The sequence below is a fragment of the Thamnophis sirtalis genome, unplaced genomic scaffold (assembly GCF_051295495.1).
Source record: "Thamnophis sirtalis isolate CommonGarterSnake01/CBP01778 unplaced genomic scaffold, rThaSir2_p1.2 scaffold_8, whole genome shotgun sequence".
NCBI classification, from domain to species: domain Eukaryota; kingdom Metazoa; phylum Chordata; class Lepidosauria; order Squamata; family Natricidae; genus Thamnophis; species Thamnophis sirtalis.
In genome coordinates this window covers 77,585,808-77,610,369 of record NW_028261388.1, presented here as the reverse complement: position 1 = coordinate 77,610,369, position 24,562 = coordinate 77,585,808, and the positions used below count along the sequence as shown (strand labels likewise).

The window sequence follows — 24,562 nt, the reverse complement described above, 5'->3', positions numbered from 1 at the left end:
AGGCTACTGCTAGATCAGCAGGTCAGCGGTTCAAATCTCACCGGCTCAGGGTTGACTCAGCCTTCCATCCTTCCGAGGTGGGTAAAATGAGGACCCAGATTGTTGGGGGCAATATGCTGACTCTCTGTAAACCGCTTAGAGAGGCCTGAAAGGCCTATAAAGCGGTATATAAGTCTACTGCTATTGCTATTGCTATTCCTCTACAATTGGTCATAAGGGAAATGAGTGTTAAGGGTTCTGCAATGACCATAACTTTGAAATGGGGTCATAAGTACTGGGGGGGGAGTGTCTGTTTAAATTCAACTGATTGCAGGTTGAGGTCTACCTGTATTTGTGGTTTATTTTTATGCTGTGAGCCATCCACTTGGAGTTGGGTATCATTCATATTGAATAAATAAATAAATCTTTGCTTTTATGGTCAGAAATAATGTTAAATTTGAAAAAAAGCTACAGCCAAACTTAATTTATTGAAATAAAGTTTTACTTCAAAAAAAAGCTGCAGCCTGGCTTAATTCCCACTCATTTAGATTGATCTGTTCTAAGTGTGGCCTTATCAAAATCGATCCATAGCCTTTTAGCTGGACATTAATGGTAACACAAGCACAATGTAGAAAAGTATTGATGGTGTGCAACATGCAAGCTGCTAATGATTTTTAATACGAAATGCGGTATTTGTCCGTTAAAATTGACCAGATACATATTTAAGATCAAGACAAGGATTTGTTTTATTCCAGCTACCTCTGCAGGTACATAGAATATTGTTGCTTGTAAAATAAAATCAAAAAGCCAAAATCAAATGGCAAAAGTAATTGGAGGTTATTAAGCTTTTTTTTATATCCAATGTGTACTTCGTTAATTTAATACTATAGTAATATGTGTGTGTACTTCATACATACATGCATACATTAATATAATATAATATAATCAGGGGTGGGTTTCAACCGGTTCGCGGCGGTCCCTGTGAACCGGTTGGTCGGCAAACCCGGAAGTAAGTAACTTCCGGGAACGGCGAAGGGCGCGCCCGCCCACCCGCGGTCCTTACCCGGTTCTGACGAGTTCTGCGCTTCCACGCATGCGCAGGATGCATACAGCACCTGCGCGATCGTCCAAGAGCAGCTGGAGCGTCGCTCAGACGCTAGTACGCATGCATGCACCGCGCGCGTGCACGAGGACGCCGCCGGCCCCGTTCCAACAGAACCGGTTGGAACGGGGCAAGAAACCCACCCCTGAATATAATATAATAATATAATTATAATATAATATAATATAATATAATATAATATAATATAATATAATATAATATAATATAATATAATATAATATAATATAATATAATATAATATAATATAATATAATATAATATAATATAATATAATATAATATAATATAATATAATAATATAATATAATATAATATAATATAATATAATATAATATAATATAATATAATATAATATAATATAATATAATATAATATAATAATATAATATAATATAATATAATAATATAATATAATATAATATAATATAATTAATATAATAATATAATATAATATAATATAATATAATAATATAATATAATATAATATAATATAATATAATATAATTAATATAATATAATATAATAATATAATATAATATAATATAATATAATATAATATAATAATATAATATAATATAATATAATATAATATAATATAATATAATATAATATAATATAATATAATATAATATAATAATATAATATAATATAATATAATATAATATAATATAATATAATATAATATAATATAATATAATATAATATAATATAATATAATAATAGTATAGTATAGTATAGTACAGTAATGTAATGTAATGTAATGTAATGTAATGTAATGTAATGTAATGTAATGTAATATAATATAATATAATATAATATAATATAATATAATATAATATAATATAATATAATATAATATAATATAATATAATATAATATAATATAATATAATATAATATAATATAATATAATATAATATAATAATATAATATAGTAATGTAATGTAATGTAATATAATAATAATATAGTAAGAGCAAGGCAACTGGCTCTTGTCTTATTTGTTTAAATAACATCTCTGTCTTCACAACCATGTTCTCTACAGTTTCTTTAATCTATAGTATGAAATCTTTGCATAGGAATACAATACAATCCCAGAGACATGTATCTCAGAGGTAAATAAAAACATCCACATTCTTGGTCCTCAGCCATCAGCTCCCGTTCTCTGCTTCCTAGACTGATGCTCTCATTTCTAATTTTTTTTTCTTTTCTTCAACACTTTAGAAGAAGTTTTCATCATTTCCTTTGTAGGTGATTCTTGCTGGAATTTGCATACATTTTTGTGGACAAACTGTCTTGTTTTTGTAATATTGAATGAATGAAGACCCATGGCCAAGCAAACAGATTGGTAGAAATAAAAGTCACATTGTATAGCCAGTGTGATGGTTCCTAGCCACCCACCCCAACAATCAGACTACAATCTCTTAGGTGAACCATTTTCTCTCTGTCTCTATCCTCCTGCCCACATGAGTATGAAAAAAGAAAATGACTTCCAATAGAAAAGAATATGTGTAGTTCATCTATATAAAATTGCAATAAAAAATGCCCCAAAATGATCTGACAGGTGTACATTTTTGAATATTGTAGTGAGACAATCTGATAACCTTCTTCTACTTTAATTCCATTTCTTGCAGGATTTTGCTCTTCAGAGTAGCCACGGATCTTCTTCTTCCCCTATAGGTCTAAAGAAATAAATATCAACAGCCTTTCTTTTATTCTGTTGTATCCCCTTGTAGCCCGACCCTGCCGGACGAGATATTTCAATTCTTCCCATTTTGGAGCATTGTGAAAACACTCATATGACTATCTGGCTTGGCATCGTTTATGCCTATAAAGGCCTACTCATGGTAAGTTGAATGGTAAGTGCAGCTCAGAGCCTAGGGCGGTAGTGTAATGTTTAGTATCTTGGCTCAGGAATTCAGGAAACTTTAATTCACAGTTTTGTTTAGCCATAAAGCTGACTGGGGTCACTTTATATTTGTCATTGTTGCTCTGCCTAGCTTACCTTCTAGGATGGTTTCTGGATAAAATTATTACTGTAATGCGCTCTACATGGGGCTGCCCTTGAAGAGTGTTCGAAGACTTCAGCTAGTCCAGAATGCAGCCGCGCGAGCGATCGTGGGTGCACCCAGGTGCACCCACGTTACACCTATCCTCTGCAAGCTGCACTGGCTACCCATTAGTCTCCGGACTCGCTTCAAGGTGCTAGTCATTACTTATAAAGCCCTACATGGCATCGGACCTGGGTACCTGAGAGACCGCCTCCTGCCAATTACCTCCCATAGACCGATCAGATCACACAGACTAGGCCTCCTCCGGATTCCATCTGCCAGCCAATGTCGGCTGGCGACTCCCTGGGGGAGAGCCTTCTCTGTTGCAGCTCCGGCCCTCTGGAACGAGCTCCCCGTGGAGATCCGGACCCTTACTACTCTCCCAGCCTTCCGCAAAGCCACTAAGATCTGGCTGCTCCGGCAGGCTGGGGGGCTGTTGAAATAGCCAGCCCCACTGTAACTATGAATGTTGTGTATTTTAAACTGTTGTTTGTCTGTCTGTCTATTTATCCCCTTCCTCTGTTTATTGTAAGCCGCCCGGAGTCCTGCGGGAGTGGGCGGCATACAAGACCAATAAATAAATAAATAAATAAATAAATAAATAAATAAATAAATAAATAAATAAATAAATAAATAAATAAATAAATAAATAAATAAATAAATAAATAAATAAATAAATAATAAAAAGGATGATAGGAGAAAATTGAGTACTCCCCCTGAAAACCCTGAAGGCATGATAGGAGAAAAATATATGAAATAAAAACATATGCCGTGGCTTTCTTGTTTGTGCTATACTTTTCTAAACATCTACAGTATATTAGAGAGGTTTATTTCATTGAAATGTATATATGTTCTAATAATAAGTAAATAGAATATATTTATTATTGATATATTAACACGGTCTTAAAATGAGAGCTAGTTTGGTGTGGACTTAGGGTTCTGACCAGTGGTGAGATTCAGCCGGTTCGCACCTATTCGGGAGAACTGGTTGGTAACTTTCTAGACAGTTCGGAGAACTGGTTGTTGGAAGAAATCTTTTGTTTTTTTCCCACTTTACAGGGCTAATCCTGTAAGGAAGGCAGGAGGGAAACATTCCGGTGTTGTTTCTAACCTAATTTTTATTGCCCTGCTTACAGAAACTGCCTCTCCGGTTAACCCTTGTTACCATTGTAACAACTAAGGTGAAATGCCCATCGACCTGAGTGACATTGACTTGGCCACGCCCACATGATCACATGACCACTGAGCCCCGCCTACCCAGCTGGTCATTAGGGCAGAGAACTGTTTGGTAATTTATTTGAATCTCACCACTGGTTCTGACCCAGTTCCAATCCTGCCTTGGGCATGAAATCCAGCTGGTGACCTTCGGCCAGTTATTCTCATTCAGCCCAACTCATCTTACAGAGTTGTTGGAGCAAAAGGGAAGAGGTTTGGGGTTGAGGTTTATTGGTTTTGTATGCCGCCCACTCCCGAAGGACTCCGGGCGGCTCACAATAAACAGGGGAGGGAATAAATAAGACAATACAATCAATTTTAAAATCCACAACAGTCACAGTTAAAACGGGGCTGGGTGCTATAACAGCCCCCAGCCTGCCGGAACAACCAGGACTTAGTAGCTTTACGGATGGCCGGGAGGGTAGTAAGGGTCCGCATCTCCACGGGGAGCTCGTTCCAGAGGGCCGGAGCAGCAACAGAGAAGGCTCTCCCCCGGGTGGGTCGCCAGCTGGCATTGGCTGGCAGATGGAACCCGGAGAAGGCCAAGCCTGTGCAGTCGAATTGGTCTTTGGGAGGTAATTGGCAGGAGGCGGTCTCTCAGGTACCCAGGTCCAATGCCATGTAGGTCTTTATAAGTAACAACTAGCACCTTGAAGCGAGTCCGGAGACCAATGGGAAGGGGTATTATGTATGTTTGCTATCTTAAATTATTTTTTAATTAATAATGAAAGTGGGATAAAAAAAGCTAGTCAATAAAATGTAGACATGCATTTGAGTTTATCATAAAAACAGAAATCAAAATAAATTATCTTGTGATAGCAGTGAGATTAATTTCAGAAAGCTTCCGTTCCTCCCAAGGCAAAGTTAGAAGATTCCAATTTTTTATTCTAATATATTTTTCTTCTGCCTAACAGAGGGTGAATTTGGGGGGCAAGTTGAAAGATGGAGAATGTGGTGTGGAGACATGAAAGCTGCATATTAAAAGCTTGACTACTAAGAATATAACGACCTGAGCCAGCACTTTTACATCTAGTATTCTCACTGTCCAATGTAATCATGGGTTTCCTGGCCTTTAAATACAAGTGAAAGCAAATAGTTTTGATTATCTTGTGATTTCAAAATACCTGCACCTTAAAATACAGGACTTGATAAAAAAATATCAGTAATTGTAGCTTAACATAATTGTACCCAGTCTATTGGAAATACCTTTAATGGCTCCTTAGCAATGAACCTGTTTTTATAATTTAATGTTTCAATTACAGAAATATAAATAATATTATTCATCTCATGCGCTGTTTGTTAGATTTCTATCCTGCCTTTCCTTCAGGAGCTTTGGGTGCACACATAATATTCTCCTCCATGTTTTATTTATTTATTTTATTTATTTATTGGTGTTTGTATGCCGCCCACTCTCGAGAGACTCAGGGCGGCTTACAGATAAAAAGGAAGGGGGGAACATACAAAAAATTAAAAAACAACATTAAAATTCCACAACATTCATAGCTTAGGATGGGGCTGGATGAATCAACAGCCCCAGGCCTGCCGGAATAGCCAGGTCTTGGTCGCTGTGCGGAAGGCCGGAAGGGTAGTAAGGGTCCGGATCTCCACGGGAGATCGTTCCATAGGGCCGGAGCAGTTACAAAGAAGGCCCTCCCCCGGGGAGTCGCCAGCCGACATTGACCGGCAGATGGAATTTTCCCCCCTTACCACACAGGATTGTTGAGCTAAAATAAAATAACTGGGTCACTTATTTGTAAACTTGATGGTTGTGAGTAAGCTTCAACCTGGGACTCCCAATTCCTAGGCCAACACTTTAACAACTCTTTCTAGCTAATGCTCAGCAGAGATAAGGGAACCTGGGTACTTGAGAGACCGCCTGCTGCCAATTACCTCCCAAAGATCCGTTAGATCTCACAGGGTCGGCCTCCTCCGGGTTCCGTCCACCAGCCAATGCCACCTGGCTACTACCCGGGGGAGGGCCTTCTCTGTAGCAGCTCCGGCCCTTTGGAATGAACTCCCTGCGGAGATCCGGACCCTCACCTCTCTCCAGGCCTTCCGGAAAGCCGTCAAAACCTGGCTGTGCCAGCAGGCCTGGGGTTGATGAGTTCCCCTCTCCTCTCGACTGGTATGGCTGTGTGATTTTCGTGTGTTTTAATTATGTGTATTGTGTTTATGTTCCCTTTCCCCCCTGAGTTGTTCACCGCCCTGAGTCCCTCCTGGAGAAGGGTGGCATACAAATAAACCAAATACAAATACAAATACAAACTGCTACTCTATGTTAGCTTCCTTATGTTTCTTGTTTAGGCTGTACTTAGTGCCCTCTGGTAAGTAATGTAGTTACTTACTACATATATTTATCATGTATATGAAATATCATATATATAGGAATATGTAAGTAGGCACCATTATGGCAGTAACTCCACCCACCCACCCTTCGTGGTTTGAAATTAAATACCATAAAATGTTATCAAACCAATGTTAAACTCTTTAAAATCCTACTCATTTGAAAAGAAGAGTTAGTTATCAGATTCGTCGGTGGAAATTAAATATACTTGCATTTGTCAAACTAAGGACCTAAAATTTAGTGCAGGAATTACATTGTCTAATGCAGTGTTTCTCAACCTTGGCAACTTGAAGATGTCTGGACTTCAACTCCCAGAATTCCCCAGCCAGCATTCGCTGGCTGGGGAATTCTGGGAGTTGAAGTCTAGACATCTTCAAATTGCCAAGGTTGAGAAACACTGGTCTAATGCACAAGAATAGAAACAGTAAAATTGCTTCCTTCTGATCTAGATTTAATATTGCATTTAAAGAGCTGCATTCTATGTGTATAATGTGTGTGATCCTTTCTATTTTACTTGTTTGTTTGGAGGGGGGCGGATCTCTTCCTCCCTATTTCAATATATGGATGAAATTTTGTTTTCAAAAAGGAACAATATGTATTTTATTACAATATGCCTTCCTTTTTTTTTTCTGGTTTCAGCTATTTGGCTGTTTTTTAGCTTGGGAGACTCGGAATGTGAGCATTCCTGCTCTGAATGACAGTAAATACATCGGCATGAGTGTTTATAATGTGGGCATCATGTGCATCATTGGAGCCGCGGTTTCCTTCCTTACACGAGACCAGCCCAATGTACAGTTCTGCATTGTGGCACTAGTCATTATATTCTGTAGCACCATTACCCTCTGCTTAGTCTTTGTACCTAAGGTAAGTAACCTGATTGGTAATGAATGGCTTTATTTGCACATGATTTTGTACAGCAATTAGGTAGCTGTCTCCACCATGAAGTTGCTTTGGAATGAGGAAGAACTACCGTATATACTCGAGTATAAGCCGGCCCGAATATAAGTCGAGGCACCTAATTTTACCACAAAAAAAACTGGAAAAGTTATTGACTCGAGTATAAGCCTAGGGTGGGAAATGCAGCAGCTACCGGTAAATTTCAAAAATAAAAATAGATACCAATAAGGTTTTTGAATATTTATTTCAAAGAAAAACAGTAAACTAGCTCTGGGACATCGTTATGTGGCTGTTTGCCATAACAAGGAGGAGGTGGGACATCGTTGCAGAGCGGCAGGAGGGGGAGGAAGGGGAATCGTAAGACAGCCCTGCATTACATTAGAACGTGAGGAGGGAGGGATGGTGCGGTGCGCGCTGCGCGGCAAACTGACACAGAGGGAGGGGAAACTCACAGGGGCGCCGGGCCATTCACGAGCGTCACCCAGCGGCATGGCCCCGCCCCTTTTTCTCCTCCATTTCGGGCAAATTTTTCACTGACTCGAGTATAAGCCGAGGCGGCTTTTTTCAGCCCAAAAAGTGGGCTGAAAAACTCGGCTTATACTTGAGTATATACGGTATAAAAAAAGGGAAGACTTGGCTCAACTTGGTGAGAGCCAATAGAATGTTATGGTTAGCCCATCACAGGATGTTTCCTGTCTTGAGTTGTATATATAAAAAGGCTGGAAATCATAATCAAGATGGCCTGTATTAGGTTTGAATGTTATTTCACAATTACCTGTAAATCTAGACATAGGAAGGAGAGACTTGTATTAATCTGGGATGGTAAAAATTAAGAATCTAATGGCACCTTTTTCAGTTCAACAAATTTTTATTGAAAGACATACATTTTTTCTGAGCTGCATCTCACTTCATCAGATGCATAGCAGTGGTGGGATTCAGCCAGTTCGCACCAGTTCGGGGGAGAACCGGTTGTTAACTTCCTGAGCAGTTTGGTGAACTGGTTGTTGGAAGGAATCATTAGGGCAGAGAACCGGTTGTTAAATCATTTGAATCCCACCACTGATGCATAGAGTAGATGCACTGAGGAGGAAAGGAATCATAGCAGTGCTGAGGTTACTTGCATGGAAACTCAGTGGTGCAATAAGAATTTTTTGCCAGTTGGGATTATATGTAGCTGAATAATTTTAAGTCATGTACACGTGGAAAATGAGCTGGTTACCGCTGCAAATTATAAACTTGATACTTGAATTACCTATGTGCTCTATAACCTTTGTTGTTACAGTCTGTTAAGGGACAAGAGGGGCAAAGATAACCAATGACTCAATAATTTTCCTGGGAGGAATTTCATTTCTCATTGCTGTTAAAAATTTTCAGTTGATTACTCTGAGAACAAATCCAGATGCTGCCACTCGGAACAGGGGGCTTCAGTTCACCCAAAATCAGAAGAAAGATGATTCAAAAACATCAACATCTGTCACCAGTGTCAACCAAGCCAGCACATCTCGATTGGAAGCGCTGCAGTCAGAGAACCACCAGCTTAGAATGAAAATAACAGAGGTATTTAGATTGGCGGTGTTTACCTTGTATGTAACCCCCAGCCTCCATACTAGCCATTAGCCTCATACATGTAGAGAATTTATCCTTTTTTTTCCCCCTAAAATAATTGTCATTTCATTTCTATTTCCTAATACTGCTGTTGCCCTATCAAATGTAGAATGTATTTTTAGCTATGAACTAATAGTGCTTTCAGCTAGGATTTTTTAAGTCATTATTATTAGAACAGAACAATCATCCATTATTCTGCTGATACTATTTATTGCTAGTATTACTTGCAATTGATTTTCTACACTTCAAGAAGTAAGGCATTTCAAAAATGAAGCCATGTTTTTGAGCATTGACACGTTTTTAGTACAATAAAGACAGATTTCATAACCCACCATGCCGATTTTCTAACATCCTAAATCAGTGGTGGGATTCAAATAATTTAACAACTGGTTTCTCTGCCCTAATGGCCAGCTGGGTAGGCGGGGCTCAGCGACCACGTGACTGGGTGGGTGTGGCCAGCTCAATGTCATTCCCGTCGATGGGTGCTTTGCCTTAGCTCTTACAATGTAATCAGGGTTAATCGGAGAGACAGTTTCTGTAAGCTGGCTAGAAACAACACCAGAATGTTTCCTTCCTGCCTTCCTTACAGGATTAGCCCTGTAAAGTGGGAAAAACAAAAGGAGATTTCTTCCAACAACCGGTTCTCCGAACTGCCTGGAAAGTTACCAACCGGTTCTCCCGAATAGGCGCGAACCGGCTGAATCCCACCACTGATCCTAATCCATATGTACTCTAGTGGGACTATTCTAATTATTCTTTTTTAAAGCTGTTTAATGGGCAGTGGCAAAATCCAACATACTGCTAAAATGACTGTGGCCGTACTTAAATGAAATGATTAGTGGAATTGCTGAAAATTCTGATTTATCATTCATCTCCATTTGGCTCTTCTCGCCAGCGGCAAAGACATGCCTAGTCAGAAGGTAATGAGAAAACAAGCATCTCCAGTTATCTGCACCCGTCCAGTACAGTCCAACAGGGAAGATTGCATTCTGTACCCCACCGATTAAAGAATGTAATTTTGCAGGATCCAGGAAGCACCCCTCTTTCTCTCGCAATTCCTGCTCTCTGGAATAATTAGCAATAGCAATAGCAGTTAGACTTATATACCGCTTCATAGGGCTTTCAGCCCTCTCTAAGCGGTTTACAGAGTCAACATATTGCCCCCAACAACAATCCGGGTCCTCATTTTACCCACCTCGGAAGGATGGAAGGCTGAGTCAACCCTGAGCCGGTGAGATTTGAACCGCTGAACTGCAGATAGCAGTCAGCTGAAGTGGCCTGCAGTACTGCACCTTAACCACTGTGCCACCTCGGCTCCCCTTCCCCCTGAGATTTCAGGAAACTGTTGAAAGCCTGGAAAACAGGAAGGGGGAAACTTGCTTCAAATCCAATTTTTAGGTCAGGGAGAGTAGAGTAATGGCAGCCGAAACAGATCCTAAGACAGAGAGCTGCTGCTATATATTTTGCTGCCTTTATGCGCCTGCTATCACAAGACCCCTCCCAGGCAATGCCAAATTCTGAAGAGCCGAGGTGGCGCAGTGGTTAAATGCAGCACTGCAGGCTACTTCAGCTGACTGCAGTTCTGCAGTTCGGCTGTTCAAATCTCACCGGCTCAGGGTTGACTCAGCCTTCCATCCTTCCGAGGTGGGTAAAATGAGGACCCAAACTGTAGGGGGCGATATGCTGACTCAATTTGCTAAAAAATCTGTAAACCGCTTAGAGAGGGCTGAAAGGCCTATGAAGTGGTATATAAGTCTAATAAATGAATAAATAAAAATAAATAAATAAATTTACATTGATTAGACTGGCTTGATGCAAATGAAGTCTGAATGGGTTCTCAGACATGGCCAGTTAGAAGCTTCTGGGTAGATAGGACCAGCAAGTCTCCAAAGCTCAAGACCAGTGGTGGGTTGCAGGCGGTACGCCCCCGGTACGGGTGTACCGGATCCTGCCCGGAGCACCGGGTACTGTTTCAGTACGGTGCTCCAGAGGGCCTGCCCGCCCGCCCACCCACGCTACCTGTGTTTTAAGCTTTTGGCGCTTCCGTGCACGTGCATGGTTCGTACAGCGCCTGCAGCTGGAACGTCACAGAAGCTTACGGAAGTGTCGCAGGCAAGTCCATGCTAAAAAATCTGTAAACCGCTGAGAGAGGGCTGAAAGCCCTATGAAGCGGTATATAAGTCTAACGGCTATTGCTATTGCTAGTTCCTGACAGCAAGGATTTGGATTTAATTCCTAGTCCAGAAAATTTCATGGGTATGTGGGTTGCCTTTCTCAAAGTGAAGTACTAGAGTGAGTAGTCTTCTTCTGAGCCGTCAGAGCAAAGTTGGGGGGTTGGCCCTTGATCTTTTTCCTTCTCAGTCTGCTTCTTGAGTGAGCTGCCGCTCTACTCTTGCTGGTCCTGACCAGATGCGTTTTGCATTTATATAATGCAAATTCTTGACATACGATAATCACAGTACTTCTTACAGTGGTGGGTTTCAAAAATTGTTCGAACCTACTCTCTGGGTGTGGCCTCCTTTGAGGGAGTGGCTTGCCACCCATGTGACCGGATATGAAGATGCCGACGACACTTGCCAGAACCACCTTAAATTACCTCACACACAGCACTGGCATGCATAAGAATAGGATGTCAACTTGTTTTTTAAAAGGCATCTTTGGTTTGCGTTAAAACAACTTCAACACACGCAATGTTCCGATTGCACCACAAACGCAGTAGTCATCCTTACCCTTCACAGAGGGACTGAGTTTTATAAATGTGAGCATGAGAGTGTAGAATAATCATATCAAAGGACCAGTGGTGGGTTTCAAATAAGTTTGGAACCTCTTCCATAGGTGTGGCCTGCTTTCTGGGTCCACTGGTGGAACCTCTTCTAACCGGTTCGGTAGATTTGACGAATAGGTGCGAACTGGTAGGAACCCACCTCTGACTTCTTATGATACATTCTAAGATAGCTGGACATAATTAACTTCCCCAAGTATCAGATAAAGAGCATAGTGAGAAGGTATTTGCTTTCCAAAATCCATCTATTGGTTTTATGAAAGAATTAGAGATTTTCCGATGTAGAGGTCAGGTTTTCCAAACACTTTGACTATGACCATTATCCATTTTGCAGCCAACTGGTGGTGGGGTGGTAAATCTGGGTATATCACTGGAGAGTTGATTATATAGAAAAAGATAAATGTTCATTTATCCATCAACCATTTTAATTCAGTGCAAAAATTCCCATGGGAGAAAAAATAGATGATAGATTATGTACCATCAAGTTGATGTCTAATACTAGCTAGCCAACTCAGAGTATAATACTACCCTTTTCTCCTATAACAAAATGGGAGGAAATGGAATACAGTTTCCTCAAAAATATTAAAAAGAGCTTCCTTAATTTAAATCCAGCAGAAAAAATAATTCCCAACTGCACCACAATGAGTTTATACACATGTCTCAATGATTCTTACACTAACCAATCTCCATAATGAAATGAGATTTTACTGATTACATTCTCCTGTTCCCCAGTTAATACTGCACCGTAGCTGGAACACTGGAGCACTGCCATTTTTTTTATTTAAAAAAATGGTAATAATGGAATGGAAAGGAGCAGAAATTTACATACTCTTCCCAAATCTATCTCACCAAACTCAAGTGGAACATAATGTTCCAAAATTTAGCTGGATTGCAATGAGGTTTAATTGCATTGATGATAATGACTGGGCTATTTATTATATGGAGTTTGCTACTGACCATCTGCTAGATCTGTGGCTTCGAGCATTCTTAGGAAAAAATATGATTACTTGAATTTGCTTTGGCTTTCGTTTTAAATTTGAAATGTATTCGTTTTAATTTGACCTACCATTTTATATATTTTTACACACATGCACACAAAAAACATATACACTATGTAAAACATACCATATTTTTCGGAGTACAAGACGCAACTTTTTTTCTCAAAAAAGAGGCTGAATACCTGGGTGCGTCTTATATATCGAATACAGCATTTTTTTGTCTCCCAAAGCCCCGCCCTCTTCACCAGAATGGCCGTGCATAGTCTTATGAAGGCTTTCAGAGAACTCCTGGGGGCTGGGGAGGGCAGAAATAAGCAAAAAATACCCCCCCCCCAAGCAGCACTCTATAAGCCTCCATAAGGCTATGCATGCAATTTTTTTGACAAAAACAGGCCCTTTTTTGCTCTTTTTTTGGCCCCCTCATTCCCCCCCCCCCAGGAGTACTCTGCAAGCCCCCCCCAAGGTTATTTATGTGTTTTATTTGGAAGAAACGGGCCCGTTTTCATGAAAAACAGGCCGTTTTTCGGAGGTTTGCAGAGTGCAAAAACTTTTTTTTTCCTTTTGGAAAGCTCTTTAACTGATGAGAATTACATTGATCAAGTGCTGTGCCAGAAACAAAGTCTTAAGGTTTGTCAGCGATTTCCTTCTCCAGCGCATGGATAAATACACCTGGAAACATCTACCTACCTACCTACTCTCTCGCTCTCTCTCCCTCTACCTACCAACCTATCTACACACTCTCTCTCCCTAACTACCTACTGTATTTCTCTCTCTCTCTCTCTCTATTTCTCTCTTTCTACCTACCTACACACTCTCTCTCCTCCTACCTATCTATTATATTTATCTCTCTATTTATCTCTCTCTCTATCCTTCTACTTTCCTACCTACACACACTCTCTCTCTCCCTACCTACTTGCTGTATTTCTCTGTGTGTGTGTATCCCACTACCTACATACCTACCTACTCTCTCTCTCCCTACCTATCTATTGTATTTCTCGCTTTATATCTTTCTATTTCTCTCTCTAGCTCTGTACTTACCGACCTACCTATCTACACACTCTCTTTCCCTAACTACCTACTGTATTTCTCTCTCTCTATCCCTCTATCTACCTACCTACCTACTCTCTGTAATTCTACCTATCTACTGTATTTATCTCTCTTTCTATTTCTCTCTCTATCCCTCTACTTACCTACCTACACACACTCTCTCTCTCCTTACCTACTTGCTGTATTTCTCTCTCTCTGTGTATCCCACTACCTACCTACCTACCTACCTACTCTCTCTTTCTCCCTACCTACCTATACTGTATTTCTCTCTCTCTCTCTATTCCTCTATCTACCTACCTACTCTCTCTCTCCCTACCTATCTATTATATTTCTCTATATATATCTTTCTATTTCTCTCTCTATCCCTCTACTTACCCACCTACCTACATACATACACTCTCTCTCTCACTACCCACCTGCTGTATTTCTCTCTCTCTGTATCCCTCTTCCTACCTACCTACCTACCTACTCTCTCTTTCTCCCTACCTACCTACTATATTTCTCTATCTATCTATCTCTATTTCTCTCTCTCTCTCTATCCCTTTATCTACCTACCTACCTAACTAACTAACTAACTAACTAACTAACTAACTAACTAACTACTCTCTCTACCTACCTACCTACTGTATTCCTCTTTCTTTCTCTCCCTCTCTATCTCTCTATCTACCTACCTATTTTTTAAAAAATTTCCCTCCTCAAAACCTTGGTGCGTTTTATACTCCGGTGCATCTTATACTCCAAAAATACAGTACATAAGAAGTTCAAATGAGACAGTAAATCATGTAAAACTTTGTAAATGAGAGCATAATATAATATAATATTCATATCTGTCTAGTGTGACAGCTGAAGTAAAGAAGGCGCTGGACTATATATCCCATTCTAAAGATAACATTTTTAAAAGTATATGCAGGAAGCCATGGCGATGGCTTTGGATAACAAATCCAGAAGTCATTCGGTCAACAACAAATAGATTTACAAAATTTTGTCGCTAAAATGTACAGTTGTAATTTTCCCTTGGAGTAAGTTTCCTGCTCCTGTCTATCTTGTAGGGCTGATGGGATTTTTGATTATTATTATTTTTTTGCTTTGGTCATTCTTAAAAATCTACTGTTCATCCTTTATTTATCCATTCATTTATGAGTTTTCAGTTTTCTTTTTAGGCCAAGTTACTAAAATTATGAAGCAAGAACTCCTACTGCATACTTGATATCAAGGTGGAGAGTGATGAGATTCAGTCATGCTAGAAAATTCAAATCTTAAAGTGATTTTGCATGACAGGTTTCAATGCACTTCTGTTTCTTTTGCATTGCTTAAATTAATACAATGGCTCTTGTTATTTATTTATTAATTCATTTATAACAGAAAGATGAGGACAAGCATTCAGAGGTTGAACATCTCAGCTAATTTAGGTTTACAATCACATTACAAAGTTAATTGAAGCAAGGACCACTTCACTCTTCGGGTGTAAAAACATTAGGAGGCTTAGGGCTGTGAATCAGCTGGATGACTTGAGAAGTAGTAGGAAATCGTGACCCGTCAAAACCGCGGAGGACAAAATCGCACTCGACGAAAGCGCGCATGTGACATCATCACAGCGCGATGAAAAAAATTAAAAATTGAAATAAAATTAAAATTAAAGCAAGCCAATTCACATAAAGGTAAGGGTTAGGTTTAGGGTTAGGGTTAGGGTTAGGGTTAGGGTTAGGTTAAGGGTTAGGGTTAGGGTTAGGTTTAGAGCGTTAGGGTTACGTTTAGCGTTAGGTTAAGGGTTAGCGTTAGGTTTAGCGTTACGTTAACGGTTAGGTTTAGGGTTAGATTTAGGGTTAGGTTAAGGGTTAGGTTTAGGGTTAGGTTTGGGGGGGTTAGGGTAAGGTTTTCGCTTTATTTTTACATTTTTCGATCACAGCGCGATGTTTTCGTCGCGCTGTGATGACGTCAAATGCACGCTTTCGGCGAGCGCGATTTTGTCCTCCGCGGTTTTGTGGTGGAACCGTAGGAAATACCTCGTCAGCTATATTTAATGATCAAGGATATATCTGAGAAGGTTTTCCAATGAACAAAATATTAGCATTTATTCTTATAAATTTTATTCTATATTTTCTGCATTAAACAATCTATGGTACTTGGGGAAACAAATGGAATGTTAAGATGGAGAGATGTTTGTGTGATGTTCTCCTTTTAATTGATTCCAGGACACTTTTTAAAATAGAATGATCTCCTTAACTACCCATTTGATAACAGCCATCATCTAGGTACCAAGAAAGAATGTTTTTTCCAGATTTTTCACAATGCCATTATATGTCTACCAACACCTTGGGGACTTGTTAGATTCTTTGCGCTGCTGTCTACCTTTGGGAGGATGAGAAGAATTAGAGGAAAGAGGTTTCCTAAAGGTGCCTGTAGCAGCTGTCAAAATTCATAGACCCTAAATTAAGCACCCATCCCATCTATAACAATTTAACAAGGTCTTGAACATGTAATATGGAATGACACATGAGAAATGAAATTAAAACAAGTAGTCCTTACTGTTTTGACCCCCCTCGTCCCACACCAACAGACACTCCGAGCCAAAGATTACTTATGCCATTTAATTAACAGACAGACAGGTCCTTGGCAGCAAACCGGCACAGACAAGCTTGGGCAGCAATCCAGCACAGATAAGGCTTGGCAGAAATCCAGCCTGCCAAGCTCACCATAATGTTCTCTGACATTAGTTCCTGCGTTGACTTCTGCAAAAGGGGCGTGTGCACAAGCAGTCCTTTTATAGTCTGGAGAGGAGCCTAATGACCACCAGCTGAGTGCAATTATCTCCTGTAATTGCGTAATTGTTCCTTACACCTATTAGCTCTCCGGTGCCAAGCATCTAGGAACAACTCCCTTGGCTCCTCCCCACTGCTGACATCCAAATCACTCTCCCTTGTCTCCTCCCCACTGGTCCAAGGCTCAGGTGCCTCCTGGTGGCCAACCAGCCTCTCTGCACCCTGCTCGGAGTCGGAACCCTGTCCAGGGTCCTCCACATCCTCCAGAGCCGACTCAGAGGGCCCCTCGCTGTCGGAGTCTGGTGGCAGCTCCAACGGCTCCTGCTGGGCCACAACACCTTACCTTGAATATTTCACCTTACATTACCATTTCTATTTTGTTATTCACCAAACTGAGAACTGGTTTGATATATGTAAGAAGCTTAGTATTTATGGTTAGACAAATGTATGATCAGATAACAAGATATTCATTTATAGAACAAAACTGGTGTGTTTTTAAAAAAATGTTGGGTACATTCTATCATATTCACAGGAAACCTCTTCAAAGGAACAGCACTGAAATAGGAAGGAAATTTTGTACACACATAGAGAAACACACACACTCTAGCAATCAAGAAAGGATATTTTATGATTCATTATCTATAGATGTCTCCACAGATGAATAATAGTACCGTAATTTGTTCTTTATATGTGTATCTTTATGCATAGTGAAAATAAAAATATAACAAAAAGCTGGTGTCCATAAAAAGTAGGACAAAAAATGGAGAATGAAGGATTAAAAAATGTTTTCATATTTTTATAACATGTTTTTTTTTAATAGTTGGACAAATCTTTAGAAGAAGTCACAATGCAGCTTCAGGACACACCTGAAAAAACAACATATATTAAACAAAACCACTATCAGGAGCTCAATGATATTCTCAGTATACGCAATTTTACAGAAAGCAAAGGTATGGAATGTATAAAGCCCAATAAAGATTTGGTTATATAAAAGGCATTGGTCCCATGTGTCCCTTGTGGTAAAACAGAACAAGAGCCAGTACTATGCTATGATGGCATTATTTTGCATAATAAATGTCAGTGAAATTTTGTGGGTAACCGTATTAATACAGTTTTACCCAGGCAGCCTATACAGAGATTTTTTTAATCTTGATCTCTTTCCCATTCTTGGAACATAATCCACATTGTTCTGCATAACTCAGTTCTAATCTTCTATTTTATTAGTCACCATTCTAAAGTGACCATACATTGCTCCCTAATCCTGTTCCTGATCTAATATGAAAAGGAGAAAGGAATGAGACCAAACACTTCATTCCTTTCCTATATAACACAAAGGAATGAATTTATGAATTAAAATCAGGAGAACTTTAATAAACCTAACTTGATTACTGGGGCAATGAGATTCGATGTTTTCGTTTATGGAGATTCTCAGTCATCCAGATCATGGTTGTCCAAAAGATGCTTTTCAAAAGGGACATATACTTTCTTGGTTTTTAAATATTTCGCTTCTCATCCAAGAAGTTTCTTCAGTTCAATCAACTGAGTTTATTTATAATTCTAATTTTAGACTGCTAAGTGCATGCATGGTTGTGTGTGTGTGTGTGTGTGTGTTATAAATGCTAGTGTTGGGGAACAAATTTCTTCTTTCTTATATAATTTGTTTCAATCTGCATAAGAAACATTAGTATTTTGTAATACCTCCAAAATTATTGGTGTCCAATTGGAGATAGATTTTAGATCAAATGAATCATTTTGAGAAACAATATTGTAGTTTGTGAAATAATTACAAAATTGTTTTGCAAATAATGTACTGTGTAGGAAAAATGCGTCACAATGCTCCTTAAATAAAAGTCTGAAAATATTTTTTTTTTGTCCAGATGGTGAGAAAACAGTGTTGAAAAATCACCTTGATCAAAATCCACAAGCACAATGGAATACTACAGAGTCATCCAGAGCAAGCAAAGATTTTATAGAAGATATCAACTCCCCAGAACAGTAAGTAAAGTAATTCTTTCTTGCTAGATGTTCGCAAGAATTTAAAGTATCTTAATTTTAAATCTGTATAGCGATTATGCAAAACATGTGCCTCAAAAATTCTTTGAGACAAAGATAAAAAGAAAGGCCTACAAGTCTTTGATACTTCCAGAGAAGAAAAAGATTTTACTCCATGAAAATAAGCTGGAAGGAGTGACTTAAACTATGAATTAACTAGAATCAGGGTGCATTTTTCTCTGTTTGATATGTGGAACTGAAAGTTTTAACCCAGAATTTGAAAATGTGTTTTTTACATATATATATAATGCTTACATAACTCTTAAACTAGGCAAAAGCTATTGAAAATGTATTTGAGAGTACCTGTATTAAGAGAAGGTTAAAGAAAATGATGTATTAGTTTAAAGAAAAACTCTGCATGTTAAAAAGGATTTTTATTTAAAAAAATACTCTGTAAGGGTAATTTGGAGGGAGGGCGCTAAATGCAATATTGTAGTTTAATGCCTGTATGTTAGGAAGTCAAAGAATAAGACGTATTAGAAAGTTTTGATTTTTTTAAAGTGATTTTTTCTGTGTGTTTTTAAAAAGTTTAGTACTTTGAAGGAAAGATGAGGGTGAAAAGAAAGATTTTTCCCCCTCTATTTTTTTCAGTAAGGCCAAAGAACTTGAAAGAATACGAAACATTTTGTAAATAAAATTGGTGACAGCTCACAAAGATTACCAAGTGGAAATAGAAATACACATTATTTCCACAGCAAGGAAAATAAAGCAGGAATGGTTAGCTTGATTACCTTGTTTAAAGAGGAAAATATGTTCTTATTTGGATATCACTTCTGGAATTTGTGCTTGTGAAGAAGAAAAAAATGAAACTTTGATCTTGGTTTTGTTGATTAGAAAGATTTGGTGTTATAGAAATGGCTAGTTATATATTAATGTGTAAAAGCAAAAAGTTGAGGTTTGAGTGTGTTTATCTTGTACGGTGCTGGGAAGAGTTGGAAGTCAATGCCCCCTTTCTTTCTCTTTCTCTTCCCCCTTGTATCTCACACCCCCTTTCCCTAGTGGTGGGATGCAACCAGTTTAACAACCAGTTTGGTGAGTGTGCGTGCCTTTGCACGCACGTGCAGCGTTCAAAAACCGCCCATTTTAAGCTTGAAATTTTTACCTTTTATGACAGTGCGGGTGAGTAAAACAGCTGATGCGTGGCAATCCGCTGTGCTGCGCGAAGCAGTTGAGCTAAAAACCAGGGAACTGTAGGACAGGAAAGAGCAGGGGCGGGTGCGCCAATTGCTCACTGGAACTACCAGTTCGCCTGAACCTGTCCAAATCGGCTGAATGCCACGACCGCCTTTCCTCCATTCCCTTTCCCTCCCTCCCTCCCTTCATTTCCTATTTCCTTTTTTTCTTTGCATTTTATATAATAAAAAATAAATAAAAATGTTATAAGTAAAATTGCAGGCAGGCAGCAGAAGTAGCCTGCAGTACTGCGTTCTAACCACTGCGCTTCCACAACTCTTCATCCACCACGGATGTTCTGCTCATTGTCCTCAGTTTGCCAAACCAGCTACAAATCATTTGAGGTTCTAGTATAGTTCCCTGTTCTGACCCCCTCCTCCATCCAGTAACGAAAGCCGAGGCGAGCTTAACTAGAATGTACTTTAATAGCAAGACCAAAATCTCGGTGGCTGAAAGCCAAGCAAACAAATAGATAAGGACCTTGGCAGCAACTCAGACAAACCTTGGCAGCAATTCAGACAAACCTTGGCAGCAATCCAGCCTGCCAGGTTTGTTACAACAGTTCTCTTTAGTCAATGTGTTGACTTCTGCAAGAGGCCATGTGCACAAGCAGTCTTTTTTATAGTCTGGAGAGGAGCCTAATGACCACCAGCTGAGCGCAATTACCTCCTGTAATTGCGTAATTGTTCCTGACACCTAGTAGCTCTTTGATGGCATGCATCCAGGAACAACTCACTGTTGGCTTCTGGATCACTCTCCCTTGTCTCCTCCCCAAGGCTCAGGCGCCACCTGGTGGCCAACCAGTCTCTCTGCGCCCTGTTTGGAGTTGGAACCCTATCCAGGGTCCTCCAGAGCCGACTCATAGGGCGCCTCGCTGTCGGAGTCTGGTGACAGCTGTAACGGCTCCTGCTGGGCCACAACAGTTCCCAGTGGATGCATCCTAAAGTGGGGGGGTTTCCTTTGCTAGCAGCCCTTGAGAGTCCTGAATATCTTGCTAAATGTCCTTATCTTTCTGCGTTCTTTCTTCACAGCATACAGCGGCGACTCTCCTTACAGCTACCCATTCTTCATCACGCTTATTTGCCATCCATTGGAGGAGTTGATGCCAGCTGTGCCAGCCCGTGCGTCAGCCCCAGTGCCAGTCCACGGCACAGACATGTGCCACCATCTTTTCGCGTGATGGTCTCTGGCCTGTAGGAGGACATCAGAGCTCCCTGAACTGCTTTTGGTACTCAATGGCTGGACTGAACGTCTCGTGTCGAACTCTTGCCTTCTACATATCCTTACTCTTACCACAGAGAAACTAGTGCTATAAAGCCATTATCAAGGGAGGGCCAGCTCTGCTGCTGGGATAAAGCATGTAAAGTGGAGAGGTTAGGCCGAGGTTGATCTGTAGCCTTACTGGTGGACGTTTCTATTTCTTTGCAAAGACAGTCACCAAAACCATGTTTCTTCCCAAATTTCTATAGGAGGCAAGGTGGCTAAGAAACTTGACCAAAAATAATAATAATAATACAACAGACCCCCTACTGCACCATCACTAAGCTTTATACGTCTACTGAAAATGTGAAACACAAGAAGAAAAGGAAAATCTCATCGGAAAGAGTGCTGAAGTTACCGAGATGTGTACCATGAGAAGGGATTGCGTTCAGCTTCTGGAGACCCTAGTTCATTGGGCTGACCTTAATTCCTGGAACTAAACTCAGGAGATTTTTAGGAAGCAGTTCCAACGTCGCTGAGATTTTGCACGCAGTCCAGGTCATTCAACTAAAGATGCGCTTGGAGCAGAAAATGCTTTTGGGGAGGGGGGGGAAGCAAATCCAAGGCCAAGATTTTAGAGTGGCTACGGCAGGCATCCCAGGTTTTGGGGAGCGATACTCTTTCTCCCGTGAAGACATTGTGCTTGGTTGAATCCTGGGGTGACTTTCTGCAAATAGCAGGAAGCTAGGTCTGAAAGTGCTTAAGGCTGAGGTTTGCTACTGAAATCTTCATATCGTAAGGTGGATTTTTCTCCCCGAGTTTTGCTTGATTTAAACCACAGCATAATTAATAGTACAGGTAAATTGAGCACAGGAACAAGAGGAGTGGGGTTCTTAGGCAACACACTTTTCTGCCACAGTTGAATTCTGCAGAAACAGAGATCATACAGACACCACCTTTGCTTCACATCCGTGCGTGTGTGAGAGAGAGAAAAACAGTGGTCGTTGAGAATAAGATAGGCTGAACCAAGTTTGCCAGTGCTGGCTAAAACCTACCCTTTGGGATTTGAGGTTTTTTTTTTAAAAAAAAGACAAAATCACAAATATGGTGTACAGTAATTTGAAGCAAAATGGTTTTTCTCTCTTGTAAATTTCACCTAAGAGAATAGACTTAATCTATCTCCTTCCTGGGAGCAACTGAATCTGCTATGAATTAGAAAGCAACATGAGAGAACTCAAATGAAATGGGCTTCCATAAACCTACTGTTAAGATTTGATCCACACATATGCTGCTTGTATCCTAGTGGTTCTAGGACACCTTGCTAGGATTAAGATTACTGGGCATGTATAATCCAAAGAGAGGCACCTGAGTCCTTTGCAATTGCATGGCATGAAGAACTTCAGCTGATGTATTTCTTTCCTGACCAAACCCCTGAGAAAGGCTACATTGGACGAACTTCCAATTGCTATGTAATTCTGGGCCGCAATACTATCAACTGCTGCAGGTTGTACATTCAATATGGGAGGGGCTTAACTACAAGGGTTAAGATTCGCCCTTGTCTTAACTGCATCCTAGGATGTTTGAGTGAAAGCTTAAGTCAGGGGTGGGTTTCAGGCGGTTCGCGGCAGTCCCAGCGAACCGGTTGGTCGGCGAACCCGGAAGTAAGTGACTTCCGGGAACGCCGAAGGATCCACCCGCCCGCCTGTGTTTCTTGCCCGGTTTTGACGGGTTCTGCGCTTCCACGCATGCGCAGAACACATACAGCGCCTGCGCGATCCTCCAGGAGCAGCTGGAGCATCGCACAGGCGTTAGTACGCATGCGTGCACTGCGTGCGTGCACGAGGACGCCGCATGCCCCGTTCCAACCAAACCGGTTGGAACGGGGCGAGAAACCCACCCCTGGCTTAAGTCTAAGCTTTTTCATGCCTCTAGGTTTGTTGATTTTGTTTTTAACTAGCGGAGCTGCTTGTGACACGTTGTATAGTTCCACCAGTTGGAATATCTGTATTGTTTGGAAAGGCATCAATCACACAGTCTGCCAGGATGTTGAGCAAGCTTAAATCCCAATGCATGCGGCGATAAAGATGTGCCTACCATGTGAAAGGCACGGACGCACACTTCAGAGCCTGATTGTTATAGCAATAGCAATAGCAGTTAGACTTATATACCGCTTCATAGGGCTTTCAGCCCTCTCTAAGCGGTTTACAGAGTCAGCATATCGCCCCCAACAATCCGGGTCCTCATTTCACCCACCTCGGAAGGATGGAAGGCTGAGTCAACCTTGAGCCGGTGAGATTTGAACTGCCGAACTGAAGAACTGCAGTCAGCTGAAGTAGCCTGCAGTGCTGCATTTAACCACTGTGCCACCTCGGCTCAGTCCCCACTGCAGAAGACAGGCAAAATACCTTTACACACACACACACACACACAATATTCTTCCTGCATCCCAGTAAATGTATTGATTCAGACTATTTTGTATTGCTGTTAAAACGGCAAAAAGTGAAAATAAAATCTGGCACTAGATCTAAACTATTAGCCAGACAAGAAAAGCAAGAAAAGCCTGTGATATCACTTTCATTTTCCTTAAAGGCCATTCTCACACGATAACGGATACCACTTTGCCAAAAAGCACTGCTCACAGTGGTGGGATTCAGCCGGTTCGCACCTATTCGGGAGAACTGGTTGGTCATTTTTAAGCAGCTCAGAGAACCGGTTTTGGGAAGAAATCTTTTGTTTTTTTCCCACTTTACAGGGCTAATCCCGTAAGGAAGGCAGGAAGGAAACATTCTAGTGTTGTTTCTAGCCTCATCTTTATTGCCCTGCTTACAGAAACTGCCTCTCCAGTTAACCCTTATTACATTGTAAGAGCTAAGGCGAAGTGCCCACCGACCTGAGTAACATTGACTTGGCCACGCCCACATGGTCACATGACCACCGAGCCCCGCCTACCCAGGTGGTCATTAGGGCAGAGAACTGGTTGGTAAATTAGTTGAATCCCACCACTGACTGCTCACCATTGGAGCTGGAGATCTTTTTTTGAAAATCATACATTAATTGTAGGTAAGAAGGTATGGTGAAGAAGAGGTAGTTTTATTTCTATTGCACTTAATGTCCCTACACAGGAATGACCCTGTTCCAGAAATGTTCCCCAGAATAGCGTTTAGTACCTGCACAAGAAAGAGATATGCCAACCCAATCATTGCTGATGCCACTGATCCTACCTGCCTGGTTATATATCCCATGAATCTTAATCCCTTGAAGGTATTAACAGAAATGCTCCCTGAACACACGTCATGGAGAGGACAGGTGGGGATCTGGAAGGGTTTAGAACCACAGTGAGTA

At 40.5% G+C, this 24,562-nt stretch overlaps 1 protein-coding gene across 1 annotated transcript in view; it reads left to right on the top strand.

The window, feature by feature from the left end:
• The window catches only part of GABBR2 (gamma-aminobutyric acid type B receptor subunit 2), a 398,087-nt gene extending 374,738 nt beyond the window's left edge, over positions 1-23,349 (top strand). The window contains exons 14-19 of the mRNA XM_087721949.1: positions 2,834-2,944; positions 7,347-7,571; positions 8,979-9,161; positions 17,616-17,745; positions 18,673-18,790; positions 21,052-23,349. Coding sequence (XP_087578075.1) covers positions 2,834-2,944; positions 7,347-7,571; positions 8,979-9,161; positions 17,616-17,745; positions 18,673-18,790; positions 21,052-21,217 — 933 coding nt within the window. The 3' untranslated portion in view covers positions 21,218-23,349. The remainder of the gene's footprint in view (positions 1-2,833; positions 2,945-7,346; positions 7,572-8,978; positions 9,162-17,615; positions 17,746-18,672; positions 18,791-21,051) is intronic.
• The last annotated feature ends 1,213 nt before the right edge of the window (positions 23,350-24,562 follow it).